At 44.3% G+C, this 20,600-nt stretch overlaps 1 protein-coding gene across 5 annotated transcripts in view; it reads left to right on the top strand.

Moving 5' to 3' along the window:
• The first annotated feature begins 205 nt into the window (after positions 1 to 205).
• Positions 206 to 20,600, top strand: part of CROCC (ciliary rootlet coiled-coil, rootletin) — a 312,203-nt gene continuing 291,808 nt past the window's right edge. For 3 of the 5 annotated variants that reach the window (XM_069240716.1, XM_069240714.1, XM_069240713.1), the window contains exon 1: positions 249 to 609. In XM_069240716.1, coding sequence (XP_069096817.1) covers positions 565 to 609 — 45 coding nt within the window. In that variant the 5' untranslated portion in view covers positions 249 to 564. Of the gene's footprint in view, positions 610 to 20,600 lie in introns of all 5 variants that reach the window. The other 2 variants (XM_069240717.1, XM_069240718.1) reach the window with 1 other exon arrangement.

Raw genomic sequence — 20,600 nt, 5'->3', positions numbered from 1 at the left:
ATGAAGCGGGGGGCTGTTCTGGGTGAAACTCGCCAGCGCAGTGAGACACCCCCGCACAGTGAGTGTAGGATTGGACGCATCAGTGCACTTCGCGCTCAGAGCAAATTCACACTTCTCGCGGCGCTAGGACCTGGGGTCGGCGGCGGCATAGTACCTCACAGGAAGAGGCGGTGCAGGGGCCAAGGCTTGCCTCCCACTGGCTGCCAGTGCCCCTGCCCCTAACAACACGATCAGGGGGAGGGAGGTCTATGGAAGGAGGCATTTTGGGGGTTCCGGTGTCTGTCCAGTGTTGTTCTTGTTCAGCAACGGACACTCTCAGGGGGAGGGGCTCCGAGCTTTAGAGGCACCTTGAATGGCCCCCCATAAAAGGATTTCCCCTTCGGGTAGAATGCATCCTTGGGGATGAGGGCCAGGTTGACCAAGTGTTGGCAGATTGCGGGATAAAGACCCCCGGGAGAAGTACCCCCATAACTCCCCCACCCCCCCCAACCTTGAACAAAGCTGCCCCCGATGTAGAGAGGACCTGAGGGCGAAGGTCTGGGGCAGGTGCTGCTGCAGCCGCCTATGAGTGCCCCGGAGGCAGATGTGCGGCTGGAGGCGGTCATTCAAGTAGGTAACGGGGAGCTGCTGGCGGGTTTGGGGTCCCCAGAAGGGACATGCTCAGGGATTGCATCTAATGCACCAGTAGTCGCAGTGCTTACAGGTGGGAATGCAGTGATGCTGGGGATAAACGAATGTATGTCCTGAAGGGTACAGAAAGGTTTTGGCAAGGTTGAGGTGAGTGGAGAAATGTTGGGTACACTGAACTATTGAGAGATGGGAAGAGTGCCGAGACCCGCAGAGGGACACCGAACGGCACTGCTTGTGTACCGATGGCTGCTAAGAGGCTATAAAGCAGGGTGCTGACAGTTAAATGTGGTATGTACCGGGGCTGGTGTTGTACTGCATGGTGCTAAGCAGTGGTTTTGGAACAATTTTCAGCGTGAGGTGCTACCATCAATGTTATATCGCAGAAGTCAGAGGGATGTGACCATTCCAAGTGTCACACAAAGACCAAGTGTAGTGAATGTATACAGCAGGAGAGTGTTAGTGGAGCAGACTGCTGCTAACATATTACTAAAGTGTCGTAGCACATTGTCATTTACAGAGAACACATTATCCATTGAAAAGGGCATTACATTAGCACAAAGATTTACTGATAAAACTATTCTTAGGACACAGATGATATCTTGTGGAAACTGGGTTCAGCAAATATTTATCATTTGCGCATGATCAAGTAAAGTGTCTTGATTTGTTTTGATCCTATTAAAATCTTTGCTTCTGTCACACTTAATTAAAAAAAAAAAAAAAATTCTTCATATGTGCTTTCCCAACTGCTGATATATTCTGAAATATTTATACTTTTCATTTACAGGTATAATCATTTTGTTGTTGTTAGGAAAAAAAAAACCACCCCACAGCCCTATCCTTTCACTCTCGCTCGCTGTACTCAGGCAAGACTGTCACATTGTTCACTCTAAACAAAAAAAACAAAAAAAAATCCTCTCACTTTGCAGTCACAGAAAGAAAAGTATACATGCATCAGAGGAAGTTTGTCGGAAGACATAGCCTGACATTTAACCTGTGTTTGAAGCCCAGAAAATCTAACAAGATAAATACAAAATGTAAAGGCATTTTTATTGCTCTTATACCTACTGAACTGCCTGCATGGTCATTTTGGGGATGCTGCAGCACCCCTAGTTCTAGCGCCTAGGGGTTAGGATGCACAGAAAGGTGATGCCTGTGGAAATGGGGCTCTTTTGGAGGATTAAGAAATGTATTGGGCATGCCAGGCAATCCACAGAGGTACTGGGATTTCTGGTGTATACAGAAGATTTATAAAGCCTACCTCAGGATCTAGAGGAGGATACTAACAGTCTACTGGGCTCTAGAGGACAAAGAACATTTTGTAATGCACATTCTACCATTTGTGTTCCCTAGAACAGCTTTAGAAGTCGGAGCATCATTTTCGGTTCTGGAAGTCTTGTTGAATGCAGTGAAAGTGGCCTATTGATATTGTGTGTGGCTGGGTTTCCTGCTCAGATGTGAGTCATTTAGGACTGAAGAGCGACACTAGAGCACACTGATGTATTGTTTAGTGTTTGCTGTACTGCATTGTAGCTGGCTAGATTTGGTTAGAGATCTGTGTTGAGAATTGTCTGCGTGGATGCCAGTTTATGCTGGGGGTACAGTTGTCCATTGCGTCACTGTTGGTGGTTGTTATGTTTTGAGGTATCTTCTGTAATTAAGTGGCTTTGATGATATTCTGTGTGTAAGAATGAGAAGATACATGTGAATGGATGTACTAATGAGGTGGCAAATGTTTCGCCAACCAGATAGTCTCGGCCTATGTTAGTACCAGGAGGTGTGTCTAATGTGTGCTGTAAAAAGTTGTTTTAGTGCATTGTGCCTCTGGGATCCCGGGAAACCATTTAATTCATATATCAGTAGTAGTGGATGCCTGTGTTACACGCTTTACTGTTGGGCTAACTTGTGATTCTTTTGCCTCGGTACAGAAAATCTGTGGCCTAGGCAGCCTCGGTGTGGCAGGCATCTTCTCTTAGAGATAATGTTGGACCTGGCCCTTTGTGCATGCTTATCCTGACACTTATTGCCTTCTTCCTTGTACTTTTTCTGACCTGTTTTGGTTGGCTGTAGGACTCTGGGCACTTTACCACTGCTAACCAGTGCTCAAGTGCTCACGATCTCTGTCTAAAATGTATTGGTGATTGGTTTATCCGTGATTGGCATATTTGATTTACTAGAAAGTCTCTAGTGTAGTGCACTAGGTGTGCCCAGGTCATGTAAATCAAATGCTACTAGCAGCATTGATTGTGCCACCCACATGAATAGCCCTGCAAACTTACTTACCTCAGGCCTGCCATTGCAGTGTCTGTATGTGCAATTTCAAACTGCCCTTTTGACCTGGATTGTACACCCACTTGCCAGATCCAAACCTTCCTTTTTAGGGGCGAGTGCAAAGCGCTCCGTCCCCTGATGTAATCCCTCTTTGGGCTTTAACCATGCCCATGTCACGTCAGTCCCTTACATTAGTTTGTGGGCTTGCCTTTTAAAATCCGCTTGTTTTCATTAGTGTAAGGCATGCATATGTCATGCCTTTTCTAGTGTTTAGGCCTCCTCGAGCGCACCAACCAACTACTGGAAACATTCGAGGCTCCATGTTTTCCGTATCGTTTCTGGACTACTTTTTCTCTTTATTTCGCAGCGGGTTCGAGCTGTGTTTTACACAGTGCGATTGCACTCGTTTTTTTTCTTTCTTCTATTTAATGTGGCAAGAAAAGTCTGGTTAGGAGTTTACAACACTAATAGCTCTAACTAGCCGAAATGCGAGACCCGTTGCATTGCAATGCTTGTTACTTATATGTAAGTCGCTCCTAAAGTAGGCACAAGGCAGCCCCATGGACAGGGTGCAGTGTAATTTAAAGATAGGTCGTGTACTGGTGTGTTTTACACATCCTAATAGTGAAAACCGAATTTAAAAGTATTTCACTATTTCAAGGCCTATCTCTTCCATAGGGTAACATGGGAATTGCCTTGAAATATCTTTTAAGTGAAATTTCCAATTGGGAGCAGATGGAGTTTTGGGTCTCTGAACTCACAATTTAAAAATACATCTTTTGGTGTAGCTGGTTTTTCAATTGTGAGTTTAAAAATGCCACTTTTAGAAAGTGGGCATGTTCATGTTCTTGCTTAACCATTCTGTGCCTCTGCCTGTCTGTGGAATACACGTTTGGGTCTGGATGAAAGTTGCGCTGTTTGTGAATTCACTCTAGACAGTCACACAAAAGAAGCTGAGGTGTTCCTTGCATATCCAGATGGCCCATCATCAGACTGATTTTTCATCCTGAGCTAGAACGGTGAGAGGAGCTGACACCTGAATAGGACTATGCCTGACCTCATCCAAAGCAGACTCCAACTTCCTGGAGTGTGTCTGGGGCCAGGCAGAGAAAGGCAGGGTCTTGTGCACCACAAAGACTTCTCTTTGTTTTTTGCCTGCTTCAGAGACAGAAATGGGTATAAGTACTGGAAAGAGCTCAAAAAATATATTTGCCCACTCACTGTGTGTGAGTGAGATTTTACAGGTCGAGCTGTTGTTAGGACCTACTAGTCTGTTCTGGTGAGTAAACTTGAGCTGGAAAGGAACAGGTGTTCTTTTCATTCAGAAAATGAATGAGCAGTAAAGATGCAAATCATGTTTATCTTGACACATTTGCTGTCTGTTCAAGGACCGAGGTCAAATGTCAGATTGTCTTTTTACTAAGTTCTGCTTGTCTAATTCCTAATAAACCGCGTTTACTTTTTTCTCTTACTACAGGTAGAGGATTTTGTAAAGTGAGCTGTCTAACAATCATTGTGAAACAAAAAGCTGTCAGATGTTATTTTTTTTCCCTAACACACATTTAAATAGCTTACAAATAAATAGTACAAATCTTGCTAAAAATATCAGGAATTACAAATGCACTTTTTTTGTATTTCAGAAGTGTGATGCAAATATTTAAATAGGAGCAAAACAAATTGGAACACTTTTCTTGGTAATGTCCAAATGACAAATATCTGCAGAAACTCTATTTCCAAATATTACTATTTGCACACTATGTAGTTTTATCAGTAAAACTGCATGTCACTTGAAAGGTTTGTGGCAATTTCAATGTAAAATGTGCTGATTGGGAATGACATTACACTCCCACTTTACCCTTTAGTTACATATTCATTAAAAGTGATAGTTTTGAACCATGATTAGAGAAACATTCTTGCCCACCTCAATGACAGTGCGGTTAATGAACTAAGAGCAAGGCCACTGGAATTATGCAGTGGGAGAGGTCCAAATTATGCAGCAGCATTGAGTAAATTATGCAGCAAGAAAAGGCTAGTTATGCGGCATAATGTGGCACTTTTTGCAATAATATCACTTCATTATCTTGTCATTTTAAAAATTGTTAACACTCTTTGGACATTAGGTGCACCCCATTAGTACCAATTTAGCACAGAAATATAGAATTAAGTAACAGAAAGTTGACCAGTCCAGCTTTGCAAAGGGCCTTCACTGCGCGGCAACACCTGCAATCACATATTTATTAACTTTTGAACCGTTTGAACAAGAAACATTTTTTTGTTTGTTAAAATATGCAGGTTATGCAGCAGACAATCGATTATGTGGCAAATGATGCATATCTATAATTATGTAAAAATAGCCACAGCCGCACAGTTGCATAATTCCAGTGGCCCTAACTAAGAGGCAAGTGAGGGATCATGTGCACCCTATATGCGGCTAGATTTGTTTTACGTATAGGACAAACATTTAGTCTACTGTATTAAATAAGAGTGTTTTGTACAGCAGACATGCTTCACTAATATATTTAAAGGTCCTATAATCATATGTGATATTGAAGAAAATTGCGGCTCTGTGAATTAAAATGTTTGCCAAGGATTACACAATCTGAAACCAATTTATGGGTCAAGAGCATTACAGTTAGGTCAAGTAGATTATTTAAGTCACTAGACCTGCAGGTCTAGTAATATTTTTGTAATTTTTCAAAGGATGCTGGACCTCTGACCCCACAATGTTATAACACTTCTGGACTTAGGACATTTTGCCAGCAAGAAGAGGGACTGCCACTCTGTCTGTTGCTTTGATGTGCTGGCCTGCTGCTTCTGTCCTGGGAGTGAAAGGACTGGGCTTTGCTTTCTACATCCTGCTTTCCAGGGTTCTTCAAGGGCTTGAACTGACCTTGCCTCCTGTTAAGAAGACTCAGGGCCATCAATGACTTCTCCTGCCAGTGGCTGATCTCTGCTGCTGAATATCCTGACCTTCCAAGTGGTGCCAAACCCAGTCCTTGGTCTCTTGGAATTGAGCTCTGGTGTAACTTAGAAGAAACCAAGCACATTGACTCCAAGGTGACTTCGGAACCGGTGCTGCTGTCTGACTCTGCGCTGCTGCCTACACCGGAACAATGGAACTCCGCTGAGTGCAATGACCGTGACCTTCAACAAAGGCCCGATGTCGCTGTAGTGCCCCCAAAGTCCCGCAACAGCGTGAGTTCCGAGTTAAAGATGCCCGTGACACCTGACTCCAACTTTGCTGCAGCACCTGTGGCCCCCGTGGTGTGATCACAACACCGCAAAGTCGACGCTTTGCGTTGTGACCTGCTGGATTTATTGACCCACCTTGTTGTAAGGAACTAACTCCTCGCCCCCGACGCAGTATCATTTCCCCTGCAACCACAAGGAACCAGAGCCTCACCTCCCCTGCTTAACAGTAAGACCCAATGCCTCACCTCCCCGGTAGCAGTAAGGAACCAATGCTGCACTGGCGCCAGCGATGGCTCCCCATCCCCGACTCTGTGCAACATCTTTGCTTGCTCATAGTTTTCCAAGGCACTGTGCCCGGGGTCTGTACAACTCCGTGACTGGCCCACACTCATTCGTGAGTGGTGTCAGACTGTTGAAAGTGACTCAGTTAACACATTGTGATAGCCCCAGTTGAAGCTATTGTATTTCTAAGCAGGATACTACATTTAATCTTGAAACATGTGTATCTTTGCTTATGTATGTTGGATTTTTGTTGTTTTTATCTTGTTTTACTCCGATAAATATTGGCTATTATTCTAAACTGGTGTGGAGTGCGTTTGTGGTGTTTTCACTGTGTTACTGTGTTTGTGTGTGTGTGTGTACAAATACTTTACACATTGCCTCTGAGATAAGCGAGACAGCTTGTGCAAAGCTACCAAGGGGTTGATCAGGGCTTATTTTAGCTGTGTGACTACCTTACCCTGACTAGAGTGAGGGACCCTACTTGGACATCAAGCAAAACAATGCCAACTAGAGACCCTATTTATAACATATACAAGGAGTACATTCCTCCAATAATCTATCCCTGTTGGTCAAGTTGCCATACAGTGATAGTGATTACAGACTCCTCATTTTTTTCTCCTCTTAGACATGACCTCATACATACGTAACAAATACAGGCTCTTTCCTGGACATGTTACTTTATTAGTACATGTTATGTTATCAGAATTTGTATGGCGCCTTCAACTATTTCTCTGCTGGTGAAGTACTTTCTTAATCTGGGCTCCCTTTTAAGGTTGAAGCATACCAGGTTGGGAAAATACTGCTTGGGGACATTCTCAAAGCTTTTCTGGGAGTCAATTCTGCTCATGGATTACCATTGGCTTTGTGGTTTTGTAACTCACATTTGCTTACTTTCTATTTGCTGGCTTTATTTGTTTTAGGCTGTCCAGCATGTCTTTGTCTGTCCCATGGAGTAAAGCCTGTTTACCATCTCTCCTTGTATTTTTCCACAAGTGCTCACTGTCTGTAAATAAGTCTTTACATTTTTTCCTTATCTTGTCACATTTGCAGTTCACTCAAAGGCAGAGGTCAAATGTCAGGCTCTGTCTTTGTGTGAGCCTGGTGTTCACTTTTCTTTTGATGACTCAAAGTGAGAGGAAATGTATTTTACAATGTTACAGAATACTGGGGCTGGGAAAGGAAAAGTTTTTTTCATAGCACACAACAAAATGTTTAGGCATGACACCATACAAACATAACAAATACAGGCTCTTTCCTGGACTTGTTACTTTTTAGATACATGTTATGTTATCAGAATGTGTATGGCGTCTTCAACTATTTCTCTGCTGGTGAAGTACTTTCTTAGTCTGATCTTCCTCTTAAGTTTGAAGCCTACCAGTTTGGGAAAATACATCTTGGGAACATTCTCAAAGCTTTCCTGACAGTTCATTGTGCTCATTGATTATCATTGGCTTTGTGGTTTTGTAACTCACATTTGCTTACTTTCTATTTGCTGGCTTTATTTGTTTTAGGCTGTCCAGCATGTATAAGTCTGTCCAGTGGAGTATAGCTTGTTTACCATCATTCCTTATATTTTTCCACAAGTGCTCACCATCTGTAAATAAGTCTTTAGATTTTGTCCTTATCTTGTCACATTTGCTGTTCACTCAAAGCAGAGATCAAATGCCAGACTCTGTCTTTGAGTGAGAATGGTGTTTACTTTTCTTTTGATGACTCAAAGTGAGAGGAAGTTTATTTCACAATGTTACAGAATACTGGGGCTGGGAAAGGAATTTTTTTTCCTAGCACACAACAAAATGTAAATGTCTGTAAATGAACTGTGCAAATATTTCAGACTATATCAGAATTAGGAAAGCACAATTGAAGAACTTACGTGGTAATTCTGAAGTGTGGTGGGAACAAATATTTTAATACGATCAGGACAAATAGGTACACTAGGTGATGCCATTTCCACACATTATAGTTTGTCAGTAACACTGTTTGTCTGTGCAAATGTAATAGTCATTTCCATTGAAAATGCGTTGTCGGTAATGGCAGTGCGCTACCACACAATGCATACTCCACTTTAGGCCACTACACTCTAGGTCACTGTATGCCACTCTACAACACTCTGCTCTATGACACTCTATGATGCACCCCACTCCATTTATGCCACACTACGCCACTCCATTCTACTCTACGCCACTTCACTCAAGGCTACTCTATTGCACTTCACTCTGCGCCACTCCATTCTATGCCTCTCCATGCCATTTTACTAAACTTTACGCCAGTCCAGTCTCTGACACTATACTCTACTGTATGCTATGCCACTCCACTCAACACTTTGCCACTCCACAACACTTTACTCCACTCTATGCTATGCCACTTTACTACACTGCACTCGTCATCTCTCTACTCTACACCACTCTGTGACAGTTTACTCTGCTTCACTCTTTGCCTCTCTATGCCTCTCCACTCTGCGGCACTCTATGCCATTCTACACCACGCCACAACTCTAGTCCACTCTACACCACTCCACTGTACGTCACACACCTTTACTCTATACCACTCCACTCTACAAAACTTTACTCCACTCTATGCCCTTCCACTCCACGACCTTCGACTCTGACCCTCACTCTACGACAGTCCACGACACTCCACTCCTCTACTCCACTCTACAACACTCTGTGCCACTCCACTCTACGACATTCTGCTCCACTCTATGAAACTCCACTCCTTGATATGCCCTTCCACTGTATGCCCCTCCATTCTATGTCCCTCTCCACAACTTCACTCTGTGCCATTTCACTCTACTCCACTATACCCTATGGCAGTCCACTCTACGCTACTCCACTCTATGCCACTCCACTTTACTCCATTCCATTCCACTTTACTCCACTCTTCACCACTTCACTCTGTGACACCCCACTCTGAAATACTCCACTCCACAACACTCTCCTCATATCCATTAACTTTTAACCATGCTGAACAGCAGCCACGTTGGTGTACAACATGGCTGAAACTCATTGATAAAGATAATAGCTCTTGCATATGTGAGACCTTTTGGCTTTGCTAATGCTTGTTAGGTCTGGTATTAGCCAAGACCTTTTTATTTTCCTAAACTTATTTATGTAATAATATACTTACTTACAAGGGCTTTCATTCCGTCCTCTTCACCCATTGGTCTTTTGTGTCATCTACATTTTAGAAGGGGAAGCAACGGGGGTGGGGGTGGTATTTGAGTGACAGTTTTGCAGCACATGAGAAAGGGTAAGAATACACCCTGCAGTGGCTCCTCGCCGTGTGAGGCACTGCTATACTGTTTGCATAGCTTGTACTCCTGCCAAGTTCTGTAATACTTTTTGCGTGGAGCCTCACTGCTGCTGCCTTAGCTTAATCGCTTGCCTGTAAGCAAAGCTTGTGCCTATTGTGACGGTGTTTTTTTCTGTGTGAAGGGAGCTTGCTTCGTTCACTGGTAAGTGCTCGTTTTCTGTGTGAGTTGTGTGAGGTAAATGCGACACATCCATAACTATGCAGAAAAACGCATCGGCCCAAAATTGCACAATTCCAGCAACCCTGGGTATAGGTTTAAGGGCAGAGGGTGAATGTGTGAAAAACGTGGGTTGACATTTGGAACGTGCAGGATCCGCAGTGCAAGCTCCCCTCATTAAGCGTTCATTAAATTCCCTCAGAGCAATAACTGCTATAAAATTCGCCAGGTCGCCATGATAAGTGAGTCCGGGCTCAAAATGATCGGGTCCCAAATCCGGACCTGATAATTCACTGCCGGGGGAGGCAGTCGGCATGTGGGTGATGTTGCAGGGGAGGGACACCGGCACTGCCAGCCACCTCCAGTCCTCTGGAGCAGACAGTGCTCCTGCTGGACAGGTATTAATTGTGCACTGAAACCTGGTTCTACCTCTCCACCCAACCACCCCAACCTACTCTCCAACTGCACTCTGTCCGCCTGCTCAGAACTGGCTCAAAATGTCAGTCGTGTTTTTTAGGCGAAACCGTGAAAACCTGTCTTTAAAAAAAAAAAAAAAAAAACACAGCTCAAACGCATCAAAAGTTACTAATAATGCGGCGACAAGTGTTGCCGCGCAGTGGAAGGCTTTGTGCAAAGGTTGCTTGGTCACCTTTCTGTTGCTGGCCCTGTACTGTATATTAAACGTATGTTCAAACAGTGGTAAGAAATGAAGGGAATGTAAAACTGACTAAATAATACTGTCACAAAATGTGTCGTTTTATGCCCCATAATTTAGTCAACAGAATTCCAAGAGTCCTACTTATTCCCAGGGTAATCAAACAAATTACAGATGCATAAATGCATCACGAGTACTGGAAATGATCTATCTCATCACACGGCAAATCATCACACCAAAATCTCCATAGGACGCATGACCAGCCCACTCTCACAGATCCATTCCTCCACCTACACCTAGCAGCACCCAGGACTTAATTTCCTCTCCCGGCAACAGCCCTAGCAAACACGACATACTGCCCATGTGCTTCACCCGCACACTTGTGCTGAACGGTTAACTGAACACTTGTGCTGAACCCTGATAACCAGATTCGGCCAGACATAATTATATGCCTGCTAATGAACGCAAAATCATTACTCAAACACAGAAATGACAGCCAGCGCCTTCGACACCTCTCCTCTAAACACCGTTGCTAACAGAAACCTGCTTCACCGCATATTATCCATTGATCGTGCACAATGCCAACACGCAGGAATCACTGTGATTGTCCACAACGTGTGTGCAAACCCGGAAGTAATCAACTCTTATGTTCCCAGCTACAGTCGCCTACTGCTGAGTAATATTTCAACTCGTACACTAATTTCTTTTTTTATCCTGCAAACTACCAGGCTCAAACCCTCACTTTGTAGACTCCTTCTGTAACATGAACTTTATCCTCAACCATCTTAGGGGACTTTAACATCTGGTTTGAAGTGTACAACCTATGACCCAGGAAGTCTCAGCCTTAAACAAGTTGTAATAGTGCACATTCACTTGCCTGGAATATCTTAGAATGCATCTCTAGCTCTGAAGGTCTAGTCAGTGTGGCACCACTCACACCCCCAACCAACTCATGGTTCTGTTTTCCATTCCTGGAACTTCCTTCTCAGGCTTAGCCAACCATATGGCACCACCTTTCGCATCTGTTCCTTTCAGTCCTTCATGTCAGCAGCACTAGAGATGACTCTGCCACCTCTAACAGCCTCGTATGCAGCACAAATTCACCAAACAACTGCATCATAAACACACGTGTCGGCTTTGGCTACCACCCTCTTTTAACAATGACAGATCGGTTCCCCTGTCCTTAGCTATCACAAAAGCACATGGACTAGTCACTAGAACAGAAATGAAGCAACGCATACAATGTTGCAGGCAAGCATGCGTGCCAGTGACAAGTGAAAAATGATCATGCCTCCATATGTAGCACAACAAAATCATTTCTGCTGAAACTAACAAAAAGCGCTTTGACAACATATGCCCATAGTACGCATCAGCAGCATCATACAAGGGCAAAATGCCAAACTGTCAACTCATCTCTCTGCAAAATCGGATGTAATACTTTCGAATGTCAGTATAAACTGGCTAGCTCACTACACGTCTCTCTCATTACTACACCACCCTCTTCCTCCCTGATGCATACCTGCTTCTCTGTGCCTACATTTCCATTCCCTTTCACCCCCGTTCCACTTCTGACACACAGGGACAAATAACTTTGAATCCCCAGATGATAACTTCTCTGCATCTAGCCAATAGGAAGTGCCCACTCTACCCTCTGCAGCAAAGCCACTCTGCTCCTTTCCCGATGCTTTTCTCGAGTGGCAGAGCAGCTCAAAGTAGCCCACATAAAACTTGTCAACAAGAACTTTTATCGATGACACACAGGACTTAAACCACTGAAGAACCCATGTCAAAATGCAAATAGTCATCAGAACCGCTGGGACGAGTGGTCTGTGACAAGCCTAACTTCCAACAGAACAAATTGCTTCTCATCCCTTCTGGTCTGACTCTGAGGCCGCCTTCTTTCTGGTCTGAGGTAGACCATAGAGAGGCTAACGTTTGAACAGGATTAGGAATGGTAATCACTTCATACTTATTGACCGACTAGAATGTCAAAGCGTTGAAGGCCTTCTTCTCAAGTGGATCTTGCCTTTCGTAGGAGACAGCTCACAAATCATATCAGCTCCTGCACAACTCCTACCGCCATCTCACGCCGCGCCTCACTCCCCATGTGTATAGGACACAGAAGCCTTGTCACAGAAATAGGTCTGAATGCCTCCTGAAGAAGTTGTGGCACAGTTTCCTGGACACATACATGGATGTGGGGAATCAGACAAGCTCCTGCGACACTGACCAGGATACTAGGACAGGAACAAGGATGCTTGAACACAGACGTTAAGTGGTGACACCTGGACATGAGCACCAGAACAAGAACACTGGCACAAGGATATGGGGTGTTGGAACAAACACCCTCTGGCAGAGTCCTTTGGCACAGACATCAGGACAAAAACAGAGAGACAGTGGGACAGATACTATGTATCTTGGGTAGGCATGTTACGCCCTAGGAAATGATCAATGGACCACGGGCAAGGACTGTAGCTCACAGTCTCAGAGGGATTGACTTCGGTGCACATAGAACAATTCTAGACCTCACTCACTATGATAAGATCACTGCGACATATACACAGTCTCTAGGGCTAGGTCACAGGAACTGGGAAATAAGTACTGGAAAACATACTAGAATACTGAGGCTCGCACACTGAGACACTTATTGGGATATGGACATGAACAAGGGGAGAAGGGGACTGACTGTGATCAGGGGCCATTTGACACAAACAAAACCGTAGATGATCTGCCCTAGACTACAAACCCTGTACCCTGACTCACTGACTGGGGTGACAGAGAAATGAAGTAACAGCCTGTAGACTATGGCTACACACCATCAATGTACGACTTTATGCCTAGAGTCAGTGCAAATCTCAGATGTTATACCTACCAGATATCACCTAACAGCAATACTAAATACTACATGACTTGTGTCATCACATAGTCGATTTGCCACTCAAGTTACATGGCTCTTACACCTTGAGGCCACAGGCAGGAGAGCTTTCCCTTGTGTTAAATAGTTCGAACATTATTGTGCATGACACAGTAGAGCTTGTGGGGCTGGAGAGGGGGCTGTCCGATTTTAGCTGTGGGTAGTTGCTAGGATTGGTAGCTTGGGCTGCCATGCTTGCGGCTGGTTTTCTGCCAATGTACACTTGTGTGGGAGCTCTGAGCAGACTTTCAGAGGAGTCCTCCCTGTCGTGCGGCCCTGTCTGCTTTGCTTTGTGAAGAACGTATTTTTTTGGTGGACCTGTATTTTGCTGCTCTGTTGCTGATTATGGATACTTTAGGCCATGTTAAAGACCCTTGGTGTTCATTAATCAATTTAAGCTTGAGATAAACACATAGAAGCAGTTAGATCTCAGGTTCCTCCACTATGTTCACAGCCCCCAGCCGATGCACCCTGTTTTGAAAAGTAACATCTGCAAGGAGGGGGAGCATGGTTTGGGAATGGGCGAGCAGTCACCCGAGGAGATGGGCAGTAATCCATGACACTGTAGTCATCCAAACAAATTGCCTGGCTCTGATTCGCATCTGAAGCTGTGCCGTTCATCTCCTTCAAGGTTAAATGCATTCTTGACTGAAGTCTTGGTGGCAGCCTCAGAAAACCTACTGGATTGTGGGAGATGCTAACCCGCCTGGGGTCTAAATGACCATGATAAATCAGGCCAAACACTCTTGGAGTACTCAACAGGAAATGGTTGATGGGGAATTGGTTCTTCCCTATTGGCATGAAAGGGTGCCAGTCACCAAATGACCAACGAGGAGGAGAAAAGCTGGTCAGATGCACAGATACTGCTATGCGGGAAGAGATTTATAGCATAGCCACATAAAATCAGAACACCCACAAATAACAAAAGATGGAGTACTTGTAATTGTGCATGATGGGCATAGTGGCTGCCAACTTAAAGTATAACAAAAGGTATCTGCGCAAATCACTTGGAAACCAAACTCTGCAAAAGGTCACAAACAGAACATTGTCAGTTATGTTAATGTTTGAATTTAAAGACCAGACTACACTAAACCTCAGCAGCAAGCTCGGATTCTTACATAAGTATTCCCAAGGTCTGTCGCAAAATATCGTGAAGGCCTAGAACCTGACACCTACTAAAGGGTTGAAGAGACTGCATCCTCCTGCTCAAGCCTTTTTCCATAGTGTATAGAGTAAATAAAAACTTTTCTTAAAGTATAAATCTCTATTCAGTCAATTAATTCAAAATAAACCTTCAGTCTTCTGAAATAATTTTTCGACATTTCAGAAAGAACCATTATTGTAAGTCTGAGATATGTCACCTCCGTCAAATCACACCCTGTCTGTTCTATTTGGGTTAATTTCCCTGAGAAGCCTATCTCTGGAATGTACTTTAGACAAGACCACTGAAATTATGCGCCTATGCGAGACCATATTATGTGGTAGGTTTGGCTGAATTCTGTGGGACTACCAAGGCTTTATGGTTTATTAAGTGATTAGAACCAATTTGTGGCAATTCTGTGACATTAACTATTATAACATTTTGACTGACTTAGGTTTTGATACTACACAGATCCCAATGCTTGAGAAAATAAGATCTTTTTTCTAAAGAAATAAGACTATGCAAATTTAACAGATACATATTCACCACTAAAACAGAGGACCTGGTTTCTCCACCAGTTGTGTCTAGTTCGAACAATAATGCAGTCTGTGGCAATAGGCCCACCTATTGTTCCAGCTAAGGTTTTTTGTAACCTGAGAATCTGTATTGATTCTAGTCTTTCATTGGAAACCTGGGTGGCTAAGACCACCAAGTCCTTTGCATGGTTATGGATATGTACCCAGGGCCAACTGTACTTTTGTCTGGATCCCTAATTCAGATTTTGCTGTCATAGGCAACACAGATCATGCATATGCACCATGATATAGGCCTGTCTCACAGATTGAGGTGTTGTTGGGCCAGAAGAGACCCCCAACACGCTATTCTCATAATAGTGGAAGGGTGTTGTCTTCCCCAAGAGTTAATCAGCACGAGTGTGGTGGTTGCAGAAGACCATATAGTAATCAGTAGTAGTGAACAGGTTCTTTTTAACCTGTATTACTGGAGTGAGGTCTACAGGCTCACCCAGCTTTTTAATGTTCCACTGCTCTATGTTTAACTCACCATTGGCCTAAGCCAGTGAGATGTACAGTGCTGTGCAATGCAGGAGTAGTGACTATGCTGGATGTATTGGGTGCCACAGAAGGGTACTGTTCTGGGATAAAGCAGTGCTGTTCAGTGCACGCATAGTGAGAGCATGTACAGGGTCGATGTATACCGGGTAGGAATACATTACATGGGAGACACAATGCTGTGCAGTACGTGCGCAGTGAAAGCATGTGCTTTAGATTTATGTGCACCTGTGAAAGGTTCGATACATGAAAGGTGAAGTGTTGATCAGTGTGCGCATGGGAAATGTGTGTACTGACATTGTGTGTGGTTACAAATAGCACAGAAAGGCTATAGTACTGCACAGAATTAATGTGTTGGCTGAACGTATGTGTGCCTGTGATGGCACAATGAATGGAAGTAACCATACTAAAGGAGTGTATGTGAGGTGTCCATACACTGAGTGCATGTGCCTCTAAAAGTACATTACATGGTGGAACCTGCCATTTTGTGAAGTTCGGGCCTGCCTGGTGAAGACATGAGGAATATAGGACTCCCACCAGACAAACTAGTGTATTTTTGCGTTCCTGCAAGCTGGGTGGAACACACTGCAGTAGGGAGTGTGACATCCCTCTGTACACTTAAAAGGGTTGGCTTTGATTCAGTGATAGATCACAAGGAAACGGTACGGACACATCTCAGGAAAGAGATGGGGTTGATAAGGAAATCATAAAGAATCCTGGGCTGGGAACCCGGGATTAACCTTTTGATGCACATATCACTGTGGCTGACATCTAGGTGTGAATTCTAGTCACTCCCATGGCCTGTGGTTTATGACTATAGATAAATAAAACTTTAAAAGGGTCAGCTAAAAAACAATTTATACATAACAACACAATAACATCAGTCCATTGCATGGAGTATTTACCTTAACATGACTTTTTCATAACTCTGGCATTGGTTTTGTTTGATTCTCTTAGTTTCTTGATCATTGAATGAAAACACCACCAACATGTTTGATTAAAGCCCTTTTACAAAAAATAACCATTCTATCTTTGTATGTTATGTATTTACAAAGATAGTTTTACTGAACCACAAAACACAGATCATTCATCTCTCTCAAATCTAGGGATAGATCCCACTGATTAGATTTTTAGGACTAGGTCAGTGAGCCATAATGTTATCCTAGCATCGTTTCATCAGAGCGATATGTCTTGGCAGTCAAAGATTATAGGCATAGAGCAACATGGCGTCGGCGTCAGCGTAACTGCGTTCTCGCAGTTCCGCCCACCAGGGGAGCCGAAGGAACGGCGGCCGAGGCGTTCGCAGTGGAGCAGCCTGACAGGCTGCGAGCTTCCCGCGGGAGCGGTTCGTTTTTTCTCTCCCGCGGCTGTGCTCGCAAGCGGGAGCTAAAAGGAATGTAAAACGGCCGCGGCGGCCGTGGCAGAATAAAACGGGTGACGACGGAAAGAGGCTGAATTTCGACCCGTCTTCATTTTTCGCTCTCCCCCGCGGTTCAGCTGCCGGGGGGGAGGGGTGGAGGGGCGGCAGCGGCAGCCGAGGTGATTACAGCAGAGACAGGTAATGAAAACCGGGCCAAGTTTTGGTTTGCCGGTTGTCCTGCCTTTTTTTTTGGTTTCTTTTACCCCGCATAGAAGGAAGTAAGGAGCTACATTGAGCCACTGACGCTCGGGGGTAAGACTGCTCGGATAAGGCTCGATAAGGTTGCACAAAGCTGGACAGTCCATCTGCAAGGAAGGCATATGGGGCGGAGAGGCTCCCTCCCTTTTTTTTTTTCTCTTTTGGAAAATTATGTTTGTAGCTGCAAAGGATTTAGGAGTAAAGGACCACCAGGATTAAAAAACTCTGCTTTTATCTGGAGGAGCAGAAGGGCGTATTTAGGAGGAGATTAAGAAGAAAAGCAGACAGACCAAGGACAAAGGACAAAGGACAAGAGCTCGATTAAGGGAAGGAAAGAAAGAGAAGGAAGAGAGGGGGAAAAAAAGGAAAAAAGAGGGGAAAAAAAACAAGAGAAAAACAGACAGGTGGAGAGTCAGGTGCACTCTACTACTGCGGTAAGAGGGGGAGCGGTAAAAAATATTGGACAGAGGGGAGCGGTCTTGGGGGAGAAAAAAAAAAAAAGAGAAGGGGGAGAGTGAATATCCGAGAACTCTGATGCTGGTATTAAGTGTGCAAGATGATCTCGGTCGGCATTTATATACCCCCTTATGGCTTTGGAAAAGCTTGACAAAACAAATAATAGCAGATACAGCTTTAGTGTCGTCTGGGGTAAAAGGACTATTTAGGCTGTTTGCACAAGCATTAAAGACCAAGATGCCTCCCAAACCCTTCCGGAATTTAGGAGAAAAGATGGAAGGGGTGAAAGTGACACGGGTTGGGCGAGGCAAAGGAGAGCAAACGGGATCAAACAAACGCCTGACGACAGCGATCGCTAAACCGGCCGTGGAGAATATGTTGAAAGGTGTTAAGACGAGTGAGAGCAGTATTACCACCCCCTCCACCGAAATTAAGGTTAAGGGCAAAAGTCAATCTACTATCACAACGTTTCTTGAAGGAGGGGCACAGGATATACGGTCTGTACATTTAACCCTCCCCTCTGAGAGTAAGGTGGTTGGGACAGAATCCCTCCCGAGCAGTAGTAGTAGCAGTATAAGTGGATGTATTATGAATAACGATCCTTCTGGGAGTCTTAAGCAAGGCATGCCAGAGGCAGTAGACAGTCAGAGGGAGGTAAGAGAAAATAATTCTGGCTCTTATAACGAGATTAAACAGCCTCAAGCACAACAATTCGACTGGTCTGAGCGATTGGAATATCGAGATGGGGAAGGAGGTGCGTCTATATTAAAATCTACAACAGAAGAAGAGAACTTGCATAAGATTTTCTCAATTACTAAAACCTTGGGCAAAATAGCAGGAAAAGACTCTCAACTGGTGGAATGGGGAAAGGACAATAGTGATAAATTTTATTCTTTGACAGAAGAGTCTGATCTCAGCAGTGGCGATCACAATCTTGGCGGATCTGAAGACAGTGAAACATCGGAGACAGGGGACAAAACTTCAAGCAATGAGCCCACAGTGCAACAGCTGCGTCGACAACGTAAATTGGTCAAAGCACGGCCCTGCGCTCAGGGCTCCCCCGGAAATCCGTCATCCATGGGCGGTAGGAATTTAAAATGGGACTATGCAGGTATTGGACTCACAGATTCCTCATCTATAACTTTAACTAATCAGGGCTCAGCTAATGGCAATAAGGAATCAGATATAGCCCCCCCTACTTATAGCCCACCCGCATTGGGGGCTGAGGCAGGAATGCTGCAGTCAATTTATAATTCAATCAAAGAGTTGCAAACAGAAACAAGGATAGGGGGGCCAACGTGCAGATTCCAAATATCCTAGAGCAATTTTAGTTTATTTTGGGAATTATTTATTGCGACAGGAGATCTTGGATAAAACCCACCCAAATACCCCTCGCACTGTGGATGGGGTGACTTTCTTCACTCGACCTGATTTTTGTCATGCTACTGTTGAACGGAGATGGCGGCTTCGACAACTTATTAAACCAGTCCTAGAGAAAGGCGGGGAGGCGTATTTGTTGGCCCCGGCTCGCCTCAAAATAATATTAAATGGGAAAACAGAGATATTCACGTCAGAAATTAAAGCAAAAGAATATGTGATGGGGGCCAGATAGCGAAATAGAGTCTCTTGGTCAGCAAAAGTGCTCCGGTAACTGGTGGGTGGGTCTGCACTGTCACGACGCCAACATTCAGGCCATGAGTGGTCTGATTGCTCTACAGGATGGGGGGCCAGTCTCGGGGAGGAAGGTAACACGGGAGGGGGGTGAAAGGGACTGGTCCAGGGAAGGGTTGGGAGGGAGGAGGGATGGCGGTTGGGGAGGGGGAAAGGAGGGAGGGGTTGGGGAGGAGAAGAGGGATAGGAGAGGGAGGGAAAGGAGGGAAAATGAGGGAGTAAAAAGGAAAGGGATGGGAGTAGAAGCGCAACAAGGGAAGCAACTGAGAGCAGGGGTAGGAGAGACAAAAGGAGGGGAGCAAATTGAGTGGATAACTCAAGAGAAAGCGCAGTTAGATATAAAAATTTGGGAGGACAAAAAGAGAGAAAGAGAACCTAAAATAGCAAATGGCTAGACTTCGAATCGTTTCAGTTAATATTTGTGGGCTAAATGACCCTCGGAAAAGAAGTAGAGTAGTGGAGGAATTTAAAACTTTTAAAGCAGACATTTACTGTTTACAGGAGACACATGTGGAATATAGGAATGCCGGAATTCTGGGTACACTTGGTATGAAAGTAATTGCTCGAACAGAACAAGAGGTTAGAACTAAAGGGGTTGCGATATTAGCTCGGACTAATAAATTACATTTTGGTAGGCAGAAGGCAGATAGGGGAGGGAGATGGGTAATTGTAGAGTGTAGTTATGGACATGGTAGTTTTACACTCTGTTCTGTATATAGCACTGTCATGGATGACCCAATAGTTTTAGATACCCTGGCTATAGAATTAACAGGATGGGCTCCCCCGTATATTCTTTGTGGCAATTGTAATTTGAATGGATCTTGGGAGGGATTACAGGATGTTTTAGCGCCTACAAAGAAATACCTAGGGCGGAAACCGCGAGTATATAATGCAATGGTCGCTATTCAGAAAGAACTAGGATTAGTGGATGCATGGGTGAGATTGTGTAAGCCAGATCCTGGATATACCTACTATTCCGCCCCGCATGTGAAAGTAGCACGACTCGATTATTTTCTGGTTTCTCCAGTATTATTAAACCAGGGTCAGATGGAGTTATATCCGCGGGTTGTATCAGATCATAATCCCCTAGTACTAGAATTGGAATTAGACGGGTTGGAACAAAAGGAGAGGAGATGGACATTTGAACGAGGGCTTCTTAGGGACCCGGAATATTGTACGCATATGAGCAAATGGATAGCCGAATTCTTGAGGTTTAACCAAGGGACAGCTCCGG

This window comes from Pleurodeles waltl, chromosome 6, assembly GCF_031143425.1.
Source record: "Pleurodeles waltl isolate 20211129_DDA chromosome 6, aPleWal1.hap1.20221129, whole genome shotgun sequence".
Taxonomy (NCBI): domain Eukaryota; kingdom Metazoa; phylum Chordata; class Amphibia; order Caudata; family Salamandridae; genus Pleurodeles; species Pleurodeles waltl.
Note: the sequence above shows the minus strand (reverse complement) of the source record. Positions and strands in the feature narration are given on the sequence as shown.